A 12509-nucleotide genomic window follows, 5' to 3' on the forward strand; every position below is an offset into this window, starting at 1 on the left:
CCCTTCCCTTCCCTTCCCTTCCCTTCCCTTCCCTTCCCTTCCCATGACATTCCCCTGTCCCCACAGTGGCTCCTGGGCTGTGGATTTTTTCTGTTCCCCGGTGCCTCCTTCTCTCTGAGAGCACGCTACAAACCCCAGCACGTGTTCTTTGGCATCGCCCTCTTCATCCTGTCCCTCACCTCCTGCTTGCTGGGCATCACTGAAATGCTCCTCTTCAAAATCAGGTGGGTGACGGAGCTGGGGTGGGGATCAGCAGAGGGATGTCCCAGTCCCTGCTCAATCCGTGGTTCTGGAATCTCCCCTCGAGGTTTTTATTTCTGCTGCTGCTGAGTCACTCAGCAGATGAGGTTAAACGAGGGGCATTTCTTTGGGAAGGGGAGTGAAATGCCCTTTGTGTCACCTCCCTGTGGCCGGGTGTTTTTGCAAAACCACCCAGGATAGTSGTGATGGACACGGTGATGGTCCCAGATCCACACTGGGGTGTCCCCCAGCTCCAGCACTGTGGGGACAGAGCTGTCAGCCCCTCCAGGWGCTGCTCATAGCCCGAGGACAGGACTGAGCTCTGGTTTGATCTGTCACCGAGCATCTCTCCAGAAAGGGAGCAAAACACCAAAACACCAACGCTCTTCTCTTGCTCTGATTTGGGGGAAGGGACCCAAGGCGTGTGCCTGAAGGATGAGGATGAGGATGAGGATGAGGAGGGGGTCCCAGCCAGGACAGGGACACGCCACCCATCCCCTAAGGCCTGAGCATCCCTCTCCAACCCCACAGTGATTCCTACAGCCACTTTGTGCCCGAGGGCGTGCTGGCCAACACCCTGGGAGTGCTGCTGGTGGCCTTCGGGCTGCTGGTGGCCTATGTGGTGACACGAGAGGAGTGGCGGCGCCCGCCGCTGGCCGAGGAGCTGGCCCTGTCCATGGACTTCAAAACCCTGACGGAGGGAGAGAGCCCCAGTGGTGGCAGCCAGTGACATCCCCAGCTCCTGGTGATGTCTGCAACGTTCCTGTGCACCGTCCTTGGTGGTCTGAATCTGCCCAGCCCAGGGTGATGGGGACAGATAGGGACGCTTGGTGCCACGCTGCMCGCTGGATTCAGCCTCGCTTGGCCTTCATCATCCTCAGCTCAGCCCTGCCCAGCCCCTGGTGACCCCTGAGTGCTGTCAGGGGCATGAAGGAGAGGGCTCTGCCTGCTCTTGGGACAACCAAAGCTCACAGGCATTCCCAGTTTCCACTGGGATGTGCCACTCACGAGCAGCCCCTTCCCCAAAGGGCTCCGGGGGGTTCAGACCCCACACCTGAGCAGGTTCAGCAGCTTTATGCCTCAAATGTTTTCTCCCCATGCATGATGTGTTTGCTCAGTGGATGCTCCCAGCCTAATAAATGTTTGCTGCTAACCCTGTCCTTCTCCTGTCTCTGTCCCCCAGAGCAGTTTTGGGGTTCCCATGTGACCGGGATGGCCGTGAGATGAGCTGAGGGGCTGGGGAGGGTGGGTGGGAGTTATGGGTGGGATTGTGCTGTCCAGTGCTGCAGAGCTCAGTGAGTGTCTCCAGGGTCTGGCCATTCATTTGGATGTTATCAATATTCACTATATTATTATATGGCCTTTGCTGGTGGCAGCAGCAGCGCTGCCTCTGTCCCCTCCTGCTCCTGGTGGCTCCATGTCCCTGTCCCCAACCCTCACACCATCATTTCCACACCGGGAAGCATCAAAACACTCCTTCACTGACCCCAGTGTGGGAAGAACAGCAGCCCAGACACCATTTCCAAGTGTTAACCATTTATAAATAAGTACATTTTTTCATACATACARTTTTCATTGTACAGATTACAATCTGTATACATTGGAGGGAGGGGAATGCATTCTTTTGAACTTTTCACATCTATCTCACAGCTCACATGTACAGACAAGAAAACTCTGCTCAAGCAAATACAGCGAAGGAAAAAATATGTTTTCTTCTTTCCTTAGAGATGAGAGGCGAAGGCCTCTGCTGTTGGCAGGGGCTGCTCTTCCCACTGCACAATATCACAACTGTGTGGTGTTCAATATATCAGTAGAGAGAACAGAACATGCATTGGATAATATACTGTACAGAGAGAAAGTCCTTTACATCAGAATTATAGAAAAGCTAAAGGAAAATTTAAGTGTCTTAAAGATCTTCCCAGCAAATGTCTCAGAGGATGGCAACCGGGGAGTTGTACAAAGCACAAGGCGGGTGTACTGGACGTGTTTGTACCCAACTCAGATCCTCTGGGAKGTGGAGACAGAAAGGAGACGGAACGCTGAATGCGACACTATGGCAAAGAAAAGGCTGGACAGGGGTGAGCCCGGCAGTACTGGCAGAGTCCACRCGAGTCTCTGGTTATCAGTGTAGTGACACGAGGGGTTTGATGTAGCACACGGTGCTGCTCTCAGCCTGAGCTGTCCCCTGTGGGGACCCGGCTCCCTGGGCACTTTCCCACCTACCCATCCCGACCCCAAAACGCCTCCCTGCACAGCGTCACCCAAAGGGACAAAGACTTTTGGCAGAGCAGCTCTTTTGACAGCCACGGGCTGTGATTCTGTCAGATGCTGGCTCCCCAGGACTGTGACAGCCAGAAAAGGAGCAGGAGGAAGGGTGCAGTGGGGTGGGTGTCTGTGACTTTCCCGGTGACGGCCGCGCTCACTGCGTTCCTCTCGGGTTCGGTCTGTACCAGTCGTGGTGAGATCCAACTGTACAGTCAAGAGTTGGACACGAACGCATCTCGCTAAAGAATTGAGCCCTTAGTGGTTTGTATTAGAAAAAAGAGTTTGATTGAATGAAAATCCAGCAATTATTCACACAAAGCTGCCCAAAAAAAAAAAAAAAAAAGCAGATTCGCTTCCGACCGTTGTGCTTTGTGTCCGACACGCTCCCGGCAGCCCGCACGGGGCGAAGGCATCGATCCGCAGAGGTCCCAGCAGGCACAGCAGCTCTTCCCCTAAGCCCTTAGTTAAACACCGAGATCCTGGTAGAAGAGTTATCCCRAATTCCCAAGGCTACAGCAAAGTACAACCACCGAGGAGCTCGCGGCAGCTCACCGTGGAACCCCCGCGGGCGAGGAAGGCGGAGGATGAGCAGGCACAGTGGCTTGCTTGGTTCTCTAGATAAGGCGGAGCTGGCACTTGGGTTTGAGCTTTAGAATTCTCCTGGTGACCCTGAATATACAGCAACCTTTGTAAAAAGCACGGAACCGCTCCCAGTTTAGTGCCCACCCTGGTTGTGGACCTGATCCCGGCACGGCTCTGGTGTTCACACCAACCCTGCCAGGGTAGAAAAAAACCCACAAAGTTCAGCGCTCRGATGGACCCAGCTGGGCACTGGTGCCAAGGCAGACAGACAGATGGACAGACACATCTCAGACTGCTGGAGCTGGCACGGTCCTCCCAAACAGTGACCYAGAGAAGGCAGCTCAGGCTGTGCCATCTTTGAAGACGGATCCCAAAGACTTTGTAAAACCATCCCTCTCCTAAGCATTTTGATGCCCACTCAAGACTGTCCAAAGCCCTCTGATGCCACCTCCAGCCTGGCTGGGGGGACTCTGCCGTGGAACCATGGCATCCTCCTGATCTGGGAGGAAAACAACCCCTGGAACCAGAGCATCCTCCTGATCTGGGAGGAAAACAAGAACTGATGAATCTCCCCTAAGGGATGGAGCAGACACCCACACCTGGTCTGGGAGCACCCATAGGTGAGGATGAGACACACCTGGTGGCAAGGTTGGCTAAAGAGWGGGGTCAGCTTCAGCATCGCTTCTGGAACTGCCTTTTCATGCACCCCAAGAATGAAAACCACGATTTCAGTGCCATCAAGAACCTGCTTTACTCAGTGCACCCAAATCCCTGCTTGCTCAAAGATGGGGTTTGCCAGCGGTACCAGCGCAGCCAGGAGGGGATGAAGGCACCAGCTGGCAGCACCGTCCTGCCTCTTAATTACTCAAAGAGTAATTAACTATGTAGCACAGACGGATGGGACAGCACAATGTCTGACACTCTGAGTGTGACCCTACAGTGTGGCCTGGGCTTGTCAGACCTGGATCTAAGAGAAGAGGATGAAGGGCCCTCAGGGTGAGATCTGACCTTGTGCTCCCCCGAGCCAGCACAACACACAATGACCTCTGCTTCTCCTCGTGCAAAGCCCAAATCATGACTTTGAAGACACGGGGGACTGAGCAAGAACAGCTTTTCCAGGAAGAAATGTGCTTTTTTACCCACCCGGTGACCACAGCAGCCATCCTGCTTCAACTGTCCCTAAGAGAATTGCTGGGCAAGTGCTTTAAAACCACTAAAAATAATTTTGTATTCAAAAATTACTCAATCTGTTGATGCTTATATACAGGAGTCAGTTCTTGTGCTATAAATGTTATGATTCATTGCTTCTTTTCTTTTTTCTTCTTTTTTTTTTTTTGAAAAATACACTAAGAGACAAGAGCTGCTTTGCTATTTTTCTAATGAAGACACTACTCACGCTTAAATATCCAGTATTTATCATAGTAACAAATTCAAACAGTAAAGTGCACCCATTTACAGAGAGAACAGATGGAAATACCATTAGTGCAAGAATCCTGTGAAAAATGTAACATGTGGAATCATGAAAAAAACCTGCACGCCGCAGCGTTTCGATCCTTCTTCAGCTTCCTGGTCGTATTAAGAGCGTGAGATGTTTTCTTTTTCCCTTAAAGCATCTTCAGGAAYGGAAAAGTTACACACAGGAGTGCTGTGAGGTGATGGTTTGAAAGACAGGACTGGGAGCACAAGGCAGCGAGTAGCAAAAGCAAAGCGTGGGCAGTTCTGTCACTGCTCCTGGAGCACCCTGCAGGTCYGATAAAACAGTGACAGGGCTCAACTGGGTGACTTTCTCCTTTCAAAGAGGCAACTAAAGGTAGGAAGCCACTCACTCAGGCATAAAGATGGAGGATGAAGGTGCTGAGCCACTGCTCCAGAGCCAGGATACATCTCCCAGCTGTGAGCGTGTGGAATGAGGAGGGAAAATYGGTCATTTCTCACAAAACAGAGCAYGTTGTTTCAAAAWAAGAGAGGARGGAAGAAAATGATCACACCTGGTTTGCAAGRAGAGGAACAGTGAGCAGAGCTGGGGGTCCCAGCCAGCCCCTCGTTTTACAGAGCCCTGGGATAAAGCCAAGAGTCAGCGCTGGGTGGAACCTCAAAGAAGAAAACACCAACCTCAATCCAAACACTGGCTTTGACAAAGACCAAATGGTCCAAGAGAGCCCTCAAACCGCCAAAACTCACAGAGGAACCCATCTTCCAAACGCTTTATGTGTCTATGAGACACAAACCTCCCCTCACCCAAAGTGTCCCAGCTCACTCTGAGCAAATGAGGCAACAAAACAGCAACGAGATGCGCTGAGCCACACACAGAAGAAAAAAAAAAGCCCCACTGAAGCCAAGGTTTGCTTAAAGAGCTCCAGACCTGTCCTGAGCTGATGTGAACGGGTGCAGCTGCAGTGATGTGGCACTGGGATAAGCTCACTCCCACCAGCGGAGGCTGGAGCCTGTGATTTGGTTCGAGAAATCTTGCAATCGATTGGCAGTAGCCCTTTGGAGACCCCGGAAAGAATYGTTCCCCCCCTGCTCAGCACAGAATCGCTCCCAAAAGTTGATATGAGTGAGGTTYGGCATCGGGCAACAGGCACTGGTTTGCTTTAAAACAAGCGACTCTCCCTCCCAACCATCCCACCCTTCACCCTCAGCAACAGAAAAGGCAGATTACAAACCCACCAGGAATAAAGGAATCCAWAAAGGAAGTTCTTCCTCCCCACCCCCCAAAAGAAATTTTCAGCAAGTGATTGAAAAATTATCGAAAATCCTATAAAAAGGATTTTGGMACCGGCCCCCTGCTTTTTGTGTTGTCTTGATGTGACTTGCATTTGATGACAAAACTGAAAATAATAGGAAAAAACCCAAGCCAAAGTGGAAAATGTCCTGAAACAGGTAACATAAATAAATTATAAATAGGTCTGTCTGAACTACAGCTTCTCAAAAAGCAACGCACGGTCTGTACCATGTACAGATACGGAACACGGTGTYGTTTTCCAGGATTTTGGGAACAGAGGATGTTAGAGGAGTACAGCCTTTGCCCCAGCCCCTGCTCCCTGGAGCAAGCCAGAGGGAAGGGRTTCTGCAGGGCTGGGCTTGCAGAAAGACCCTTCCTCTTTAGGGACYGCCACCATGCCATGCTCTGCATCCTCATCATAAAAAAATGTGAAAAAACCCTTAAAAATTGCAATTTTCCTCCTTGAATGCCGTTTTTTAAGTCAGATTTTTGCTTTTCCTTGCAGGTGATAAATCCCCCTCCCCAGACAACACTAACTTGCCCCGTGCAAACGCTGTGAGTGAGATGCAGAYTGCCAACAGTGTGAAGAAGTTAGTGCAATCCCAGTTCATGTGCAAGAGGTTCCTGGATAATTCCCTTGGCTGATTAAAACACGTAAGGAAGGGCCAACCTTAATCCCTCAACGCTTGTAAAATGCCCCAGAGCAAAGAAATCAGYGTGGGGGCACCTGGCAGGTACCTGGAAAGCAGCAAAGTGCTGAGTGATCCCCACCCCTTGTGGCTGACGACAGTTAAACAAGGAAAGAAAACGCTGTAAACCAGCAGGATCTGGATGGGTGCTGTGGGTGCTGTGCATAGCTACTGGTGTTAAATCACATCACCGAGGGTCATCTGCTCTTTGGGGGCAAAGAGCCAAACGACCTGGGACCCGTGGGTGCAGCCTTGGGAGCGGCTCCGGCGGAATTCCTTAGGAATTCCCATCAGAGGTGAGCAAGAGCTGCCCGAGACAAAATCAACCCATTTCAATCCAAGGCAATTGTCTCTTGAAAAAGAGCTGGTTACCTCCTGCTGCGTAGGGATATCTCTGGAACCACCCCGCACCACGGACTAAAGAGATATCCTGGTTGGAACTTTGCTGGAATTGGGCAAAACGATACTGGCTCGGCTGATGTTGGCTTCACGGTCAGCTGGGGAACTGGAAGGGCTGGAGCACGTGCATGGCTGTCTGACCACCACATAAAGTACCGGAGAAACTTGGTCATGTAGCTACCGAAGAGAAATAAAAATAATAATAATAATAATAATAATTATTATAATAATAATAATAATATGCATGGAAATCAAGCTTGGAAGTGTGTGCTGAAAACATGAGGGTCTCACTCCAACAAGCGTCTTTTACACATTAGACTCCACAAATGGTCTCTTTGGTTTGATTGGGGACGTCTGCCCTTGCCTGGAGTCCCTGGAGAGCTGCCTGTACAGGTTATCCTGGTAGGCCTGCGCCACGGGCAGCGTCCTTGCCACCTTGACGTCGGGGTACGAGGAGGCTTGGGTGACTCTCTCCAGGAGGTCTCCCCGGGACCCATTGGCCAGCATGCCATGGGGGCTGTAATAGTCTTCCTCTAGCAAATGGCCATTCTGTGCATTGTTGGTTTTGTTATAAAAGGCAATGTTGCTGATTGAAGAGGGCGGGCTGAAGGATTCCGGCTGGGGCAGATTGCCAGGAGATGTGGGACTGATGACGGTGTCCACTGACGACACGGCCCAGGTCCGGTTCTGCTGATGGAGGTGGGGGTACTGCTGAGTCCGAGCGGTTTTATCGATGATTCCCATGAACGGYGTGGTCCGGGAGCGGGCTGGCTCGCTGGGATAGCCCCCCTGCGTGGGCGACACCGGGGACAGCTCATCGCACGATCTGTCGTAGGCCGGCTTGAGGGGAATCTCCATCTGCTGGATGGAAGCAGAGGGGCGGAAATTGGGAGTCAGGTTGGAGGTGGACGAGATGCTATTGCTGGAAGGGGAGAAGCGGAGGCCAACGCTCTGAGAGTGGAGCAGAGGCCTCGGAGTCGGCGGGTGAGGCTTGATTTCGCTGGGATTGACCGTGATGGGCCTTCTTATGAGATGAGACACGTCCGGAGAGCCCAGCTGGTTGGCGGGGAGGGAGGAACGCTCCAGGTCCAGCTTGGAGTGGCACACCGGGTAGTAGGAGGCCGACTGGCTCCTCCCGATCTGCGGCGTCTGGCTGTACCTCATCCCCCCTCTGTAGGCYGAAGATGGCCTCTGTGGAAGGTCTTCTTTGGCCAACCCTCCGTGCTGACAGATGGCCCCGGCGCTGAGACTGGCCTGCACGTGCTGCACCGGCCTGCTGTCACCCACGATGCCCCCAATGGAGCCCTGGTAGACCAGCCTGCTCTGGCTGACCCCAACATCCCCCGAGGACGACTGGTACTTGCTGGCCATCGAGTGAGCCACCTGGCTGTAGGCACCAGAAGGGATGACGGTGCTGGAATGGACGGCGGAGCTGGGCTGGTTGCTCCTGACGATCTGCGCCTTGGCCGGCTGCAGCCTGAGCCCCTGCTGGGGCATGGCCACGGGCAGCTGGGGCATCTGGAAGGATCTCTGTGTCATTTTGGACAGCGGCGACTTGGGCCGGCCGGGCAGCTGAGTGACCGCKCCGGGCTCCTGCTGGTACCGCACCGGCGAGCCCGACTGTGACCGGTAAACGCTCATGCTCTCTGCGGGGGGACTGGCACGGTATTGGGGGCCCCTGCGAAGGGGAGAGGGCGGGGGGCTCTGGTATTCCTTCCCTTGGCTGCCCACGGGAGGRGGGCTGAAGCGGTAAGTGGAGCCCTGGTGGGCTGGGGACGTGTGAGGAGGACTGGGCCTGTAATGGGAGTTTTGGTGCGTGGGAGACAGAGCGGGAGAYGTGGACTGGTAGCCCTGCCTCGTCGGGGAGCCCACGGAGCTGTTGGACCTGAAATCAAACACCTGATGAGAGCCCAGAGGAGAACCAGAGATGTAAGCTGAGTCCCTGTGAGCTGGAGATGGCGGCGGGCTCTGGATGATGGGCAGCCCTTGGTTGGGCCTGGACTCCGTCTGCAGCCCGATGGAAACGTTCTCCACGTCCTGCTCGAGGTATTCCTCCTCAAAGAGATCTTGCACAGAGTACAGCTCTTCGTGTTGGGGTTCTGGCTCTGGCTCTGCTGGCACTGGTGCTGCTGGCGGCTGTTGTTGTTGTTGTTGTTGCTGCTGCTGTTGTTGTTGCACCTGCCTGCACTCCTCCTCCACCCGCAGCAGCAGCCGCTGGATCTCTCGGTTGTTGGGACACAGCTTGATGGCCTCGTTCAGGTCCTCCAGGGCTGCTGAAAACTGCCTGCTCGACAAAGGGACAGAAATGAGAGCTGGAAGCAAACTCTGGGTTTGGATGGAGCTGCTTTCAGGGATTGCAAGGGGGGTAAAGAGGGCTGTGTGTGCTGCTGAGGGAGAAATCTGGGATTGTTGCTGCTCGCTGCACCTCTCACACGCTGCCTTGGATTTATATAACCCAAACACAGCGAAAACTCTGGAGAAGAAGGGAACACAGTCCTGAGATGGCACAACCCAGACYGGCGTGCCTCAGGGGTTAATTAATTAATTACTAGCACCACCATGAACTTCACCTCCGTGATAGCAAAGGGGACACCAACACATCGATGGCCGCCAGCCCACTGCTGCTGTAAACAAGCTGTGACAGAGCTACAACCACTCACGCCAGGGAAAATTTAACTTCTGCCCGATGCCAAGACCACACAGCGTCAGGCCTGGCTCCAAAGCTCGGGGGCTCCCACGGGTCAGYGCTCTGGGCAAGGCTTGTCTCTCCAATTTGCAGGGGATTTGGCTAACTTCTTTGGAACRAGGAAATCAAGCAATGTGCCAGAGGCTCAAGCTGCCCAGGGAAATCTTTGTGAGGGAAAGGCCAGCCCAGAGGGGTAACAGAGATCTGGGGGTTTGGGGTGGGGATTGTCATTTACAGGGACGCTGTTCACTTTGGAGCAGAACCATGTGTTTGAACGTGACTCTGATCTGAGAAAACCCACCCAGATGGGGGAAAAACTCGAGGAAAAAGCTGGTCAGCAGCATCTGCTGGGCAGAAAGGGCTGCAGGACAGAGATGCACAGATTTTAGAGGAGACCACTGTGATGAATGAGTCTGCCCCTTGCACAACGCAGGCCATGAGCCATATTCTGCTCTGAGTCCAAGCTGTGCTCAAACTAAAGCACCCTTTGAGAAAAAACACCCCACTTTGGTGCCCAGGTCTCCAGAGCTGTGAGATGTCCAGACAAAATTCCACCAAGACAAAACACTTGGAGTCATTAATCCTTAAATGAGGGAGGGCACTGCTTTGGAGCTCGGGAAGTTTGTGAGCTGGCTAATGAACATTCCTTGGACATTTCCTCCCACGGGGGCACTGCCTGGCTTTGCAGGGTGGGTGCCCACCCTGATGTGGTGCCAGGCTTGCAGAAACCAACCCCTCACACCCTCCYCTCTGCCCCTCCTCACCTGCTGCTGCGTTTGGCCCTTGCTCTTGCATAGTAAGCTTCGTAAGATTTCGGTTTCAGCTCCAGCGCTTTAGTGGCAAATTCCTCCGCCATTCCAAAATCCTGTCATTTGAATAAGCGTGCAGGTGAATAAACTGAGAAATAAAACTGAGAAACTGAGAATAAACTGAGAAATAAAAATACCTACAGGTATGGGAAGACAACAAATTTAATATGGACTTTTTTTGCTTCATATTGCATGGAAAACTTGATGGTACTGGAATGTTTCATGTGGATTTAAGGCAGAGAGCTATCTATGATGGCATTTTCAAATACTTTGGCGTGTGGCAATGCAGTTGCTGCCATCACCCACAGAGGCCACCAAGCCACTGGCTCTGTTCTCATTGTGTCCCCAACAAGTGCATGTAAATCTCTCTCCAAGCACCTGCAGTCTCCAGGAAACATCTGGTCTTGCAAAGGCTGGAATGTTAACTCACTTAGGTTTTTTTTTCACAGTTGAAAGCAACAGGAAACCTTTCCCATGGCTTTCTGCTCCCCTGAACACATTGATATTCTTCGAGGGGCTGAAGAAAACTGCCTGTGAAGGGCAGCCTGGCCAAAGTCTCCTCTCAGCCCCACCTCAGCTCAGCTGGGAGCAAGGTTTGGGAGCAGGGAGAGGGTGACAGTGTGGGATGGGACTGCCCTGGGTGCTTTACAGGAGCAATGCCATGAGCCCAGACTAACAGCTCTGCTCCAGACTCTGTCTCCACCCTCCTTTGCCTGTTCTGAATGCTTCACATCCCACTAAGCTCAGAACTTGTGAAGGAGAACTCTTCCCAGTGAGGAAGATTCATTTCACAGCCCAACACTGCTCTGGATCATGAGCTGGGCCATGACATGAGCAGCTCTGGGAAAAGGACTCAACAACGCTGCTCCTGATTTGTTCAAAAGCTTGGGAAGCCAACTCTTGCTGTGGGGATGCCCTGCCTGGGGAAGATTGTATTTCTGCACAAGTTTGTGTTTCTGCAGAGTCAGTTACTGAGGAGTTACTGTGCAACAAACTGAACTGGGAACGCACTCATGAAACCTCTTCAGTCTCATCTACAGGAGCAATTATAACCCTCTGCAATTTCCATCACAAATCCTGGCATTCTCCAGTTAACCATAAACCAAAAAGCTTGTCCTCAAAGTACAGGACAAGAGGTGGAGCTGCTTAGCTGTGAATTGGCTGGTTTAAAGAGAAGGTTCACACTTTTCCTCCAGACTCTGTTCACCAGCATTAAGATTTTATTCCCATTGTTTTCCATCTTTCTTCCTCACTGAAAAAGAAATGAAGGTGTCCCAAAATCTCCTTCCCTTCCAGTGTAACCTCTGCTGGCTCATGACATCAGCAATGTCACTTTTTGAGTTGATGGGGAGTTTAACCAGTGGAGGTGAAAGCCACTGCATGCCAAGCCAGGGAAGGTGGCATTTGTGTGCTGGCAGAACTGGCATCTGCACGAGCTGGCTGCTGGATGCTGCCAGATTGGAGAGGGGGGAGAGTGACAGGGATCTGGAAGTTCTGGGAGGAGAGGGAGTCTTGTGGGGGTGTTTCTGGATGAGTCAGTGCCCTGGGGAAGCGCTAACCCCCTAAGCATATGCTCCTTCATGTGAAATTAATTCCTATTCAAAGGAGCACATCTCCTGGCTCCTCCTCACCRCTGCCCCAGAAATCTGGAAAATGCCTCCACACCCATGTGACGATGTCAGCATCATCATCAAAAGGCAGTAATAAAAAATTCAAAGAGCTATAAACACAGCGATGAATTTTTAATCATCTGAAACGCACAGAAAATCATTACTGCTTTGGAATTATCCAACGTCAGTGCTCTGTGAAGGTTACAGAGAGGAGAGATCTGAGAGGCCAAAGCACAATTAGGGGTGGACATGTCCCTGCAGRGGCACAAATCACAGGTTGTGCTTGAGGCCATGGAAAGAGGGGACACTTACATTCATTTTCCTTCGACACCGGGAGAGGTTGAGAAGCAGGGACACTTTCAGCTCACGGAAGGTTTTCAGGTCTTCTCCAAACCCTTCTCTGGGGAATTTTTTCAGAGCGTATTGGTAGCGCTGGGCAGCCTCTTTCACTTTACCTTTCTGTTAGAAGGAAAACACATCAAAACTCATCCTTGGGTTAATTTA

The 12509-nt window shown here is 52.1% G+C and overlaps 2 protein-coding genes across 2 annotated transcripts in view; one reads left to right on the forward strand and one right to left on the reverse strand.

Moving 5' to 3' along the window:
* Positions 1-1385, forward strand: part of LOC130582461 (transmembrane ascorbate-dependent reductase CYB561) — a 3112-nt gene extending 1727 nt beyond the window's left edge. The window contains exons 2-3 of the mRNA XM_057381178.1: positions 67-224; positions 772-1385. Of these exons, the coding sequence (XP_057237161.1) occupies positions 67-224; positions 772-970 (357 nt within the window). The 3' untranslated portion in view covers positions 971-1385. The remainder of the gene's footprint in view (positions 1-66; positions 225-771) is intronic.
* Positions 1386-6205: 4820 nt separating this feature from the next.
* TANC2 (tetratricopeptide repeat, ankyrin repeat and coiled-coil containing 2) overlaps positions 6206-12509 on the reverse strand; it is a 199256-nt gene continuing 192952 nt past the window's right edge. The window contains exons 29-31 of the mRNA XM_057381179.1: positions 12318-12464; positions 10351-10451; positions 6206-9184 (exon numbers count right to left, since the gene is read on the reverse strand). Coding sequence (XP_057237162.1) covers positions 7207-9184; positions 10351-10451; positions 12318-12464 — 2226 coding nt within the window. The 3' untranslated portion in view covers positions 6206-7206. The remainder of the gene's footprint in view (positions 9185-10350; positions 10452-12317; positions 12465-12509) is intronic.

The sequence above is a fragment of the Malurus melanocephalus genome, unplaced genomic scaffold (assembly GCF_030028575.1).
Source record: "Malurus melanocephalus ecotype Western Australia unplaced genomic scaffold, MMel_1.1 scaffold_496, whole genome shotgun sequence".
Taxonomy (NCBI): domain Eukaryota; kingdom Metazoa; phylum Chordata; class Aves; order Passeriformes; family Maluridae; genus Malurus; species Malurus melanocephalus.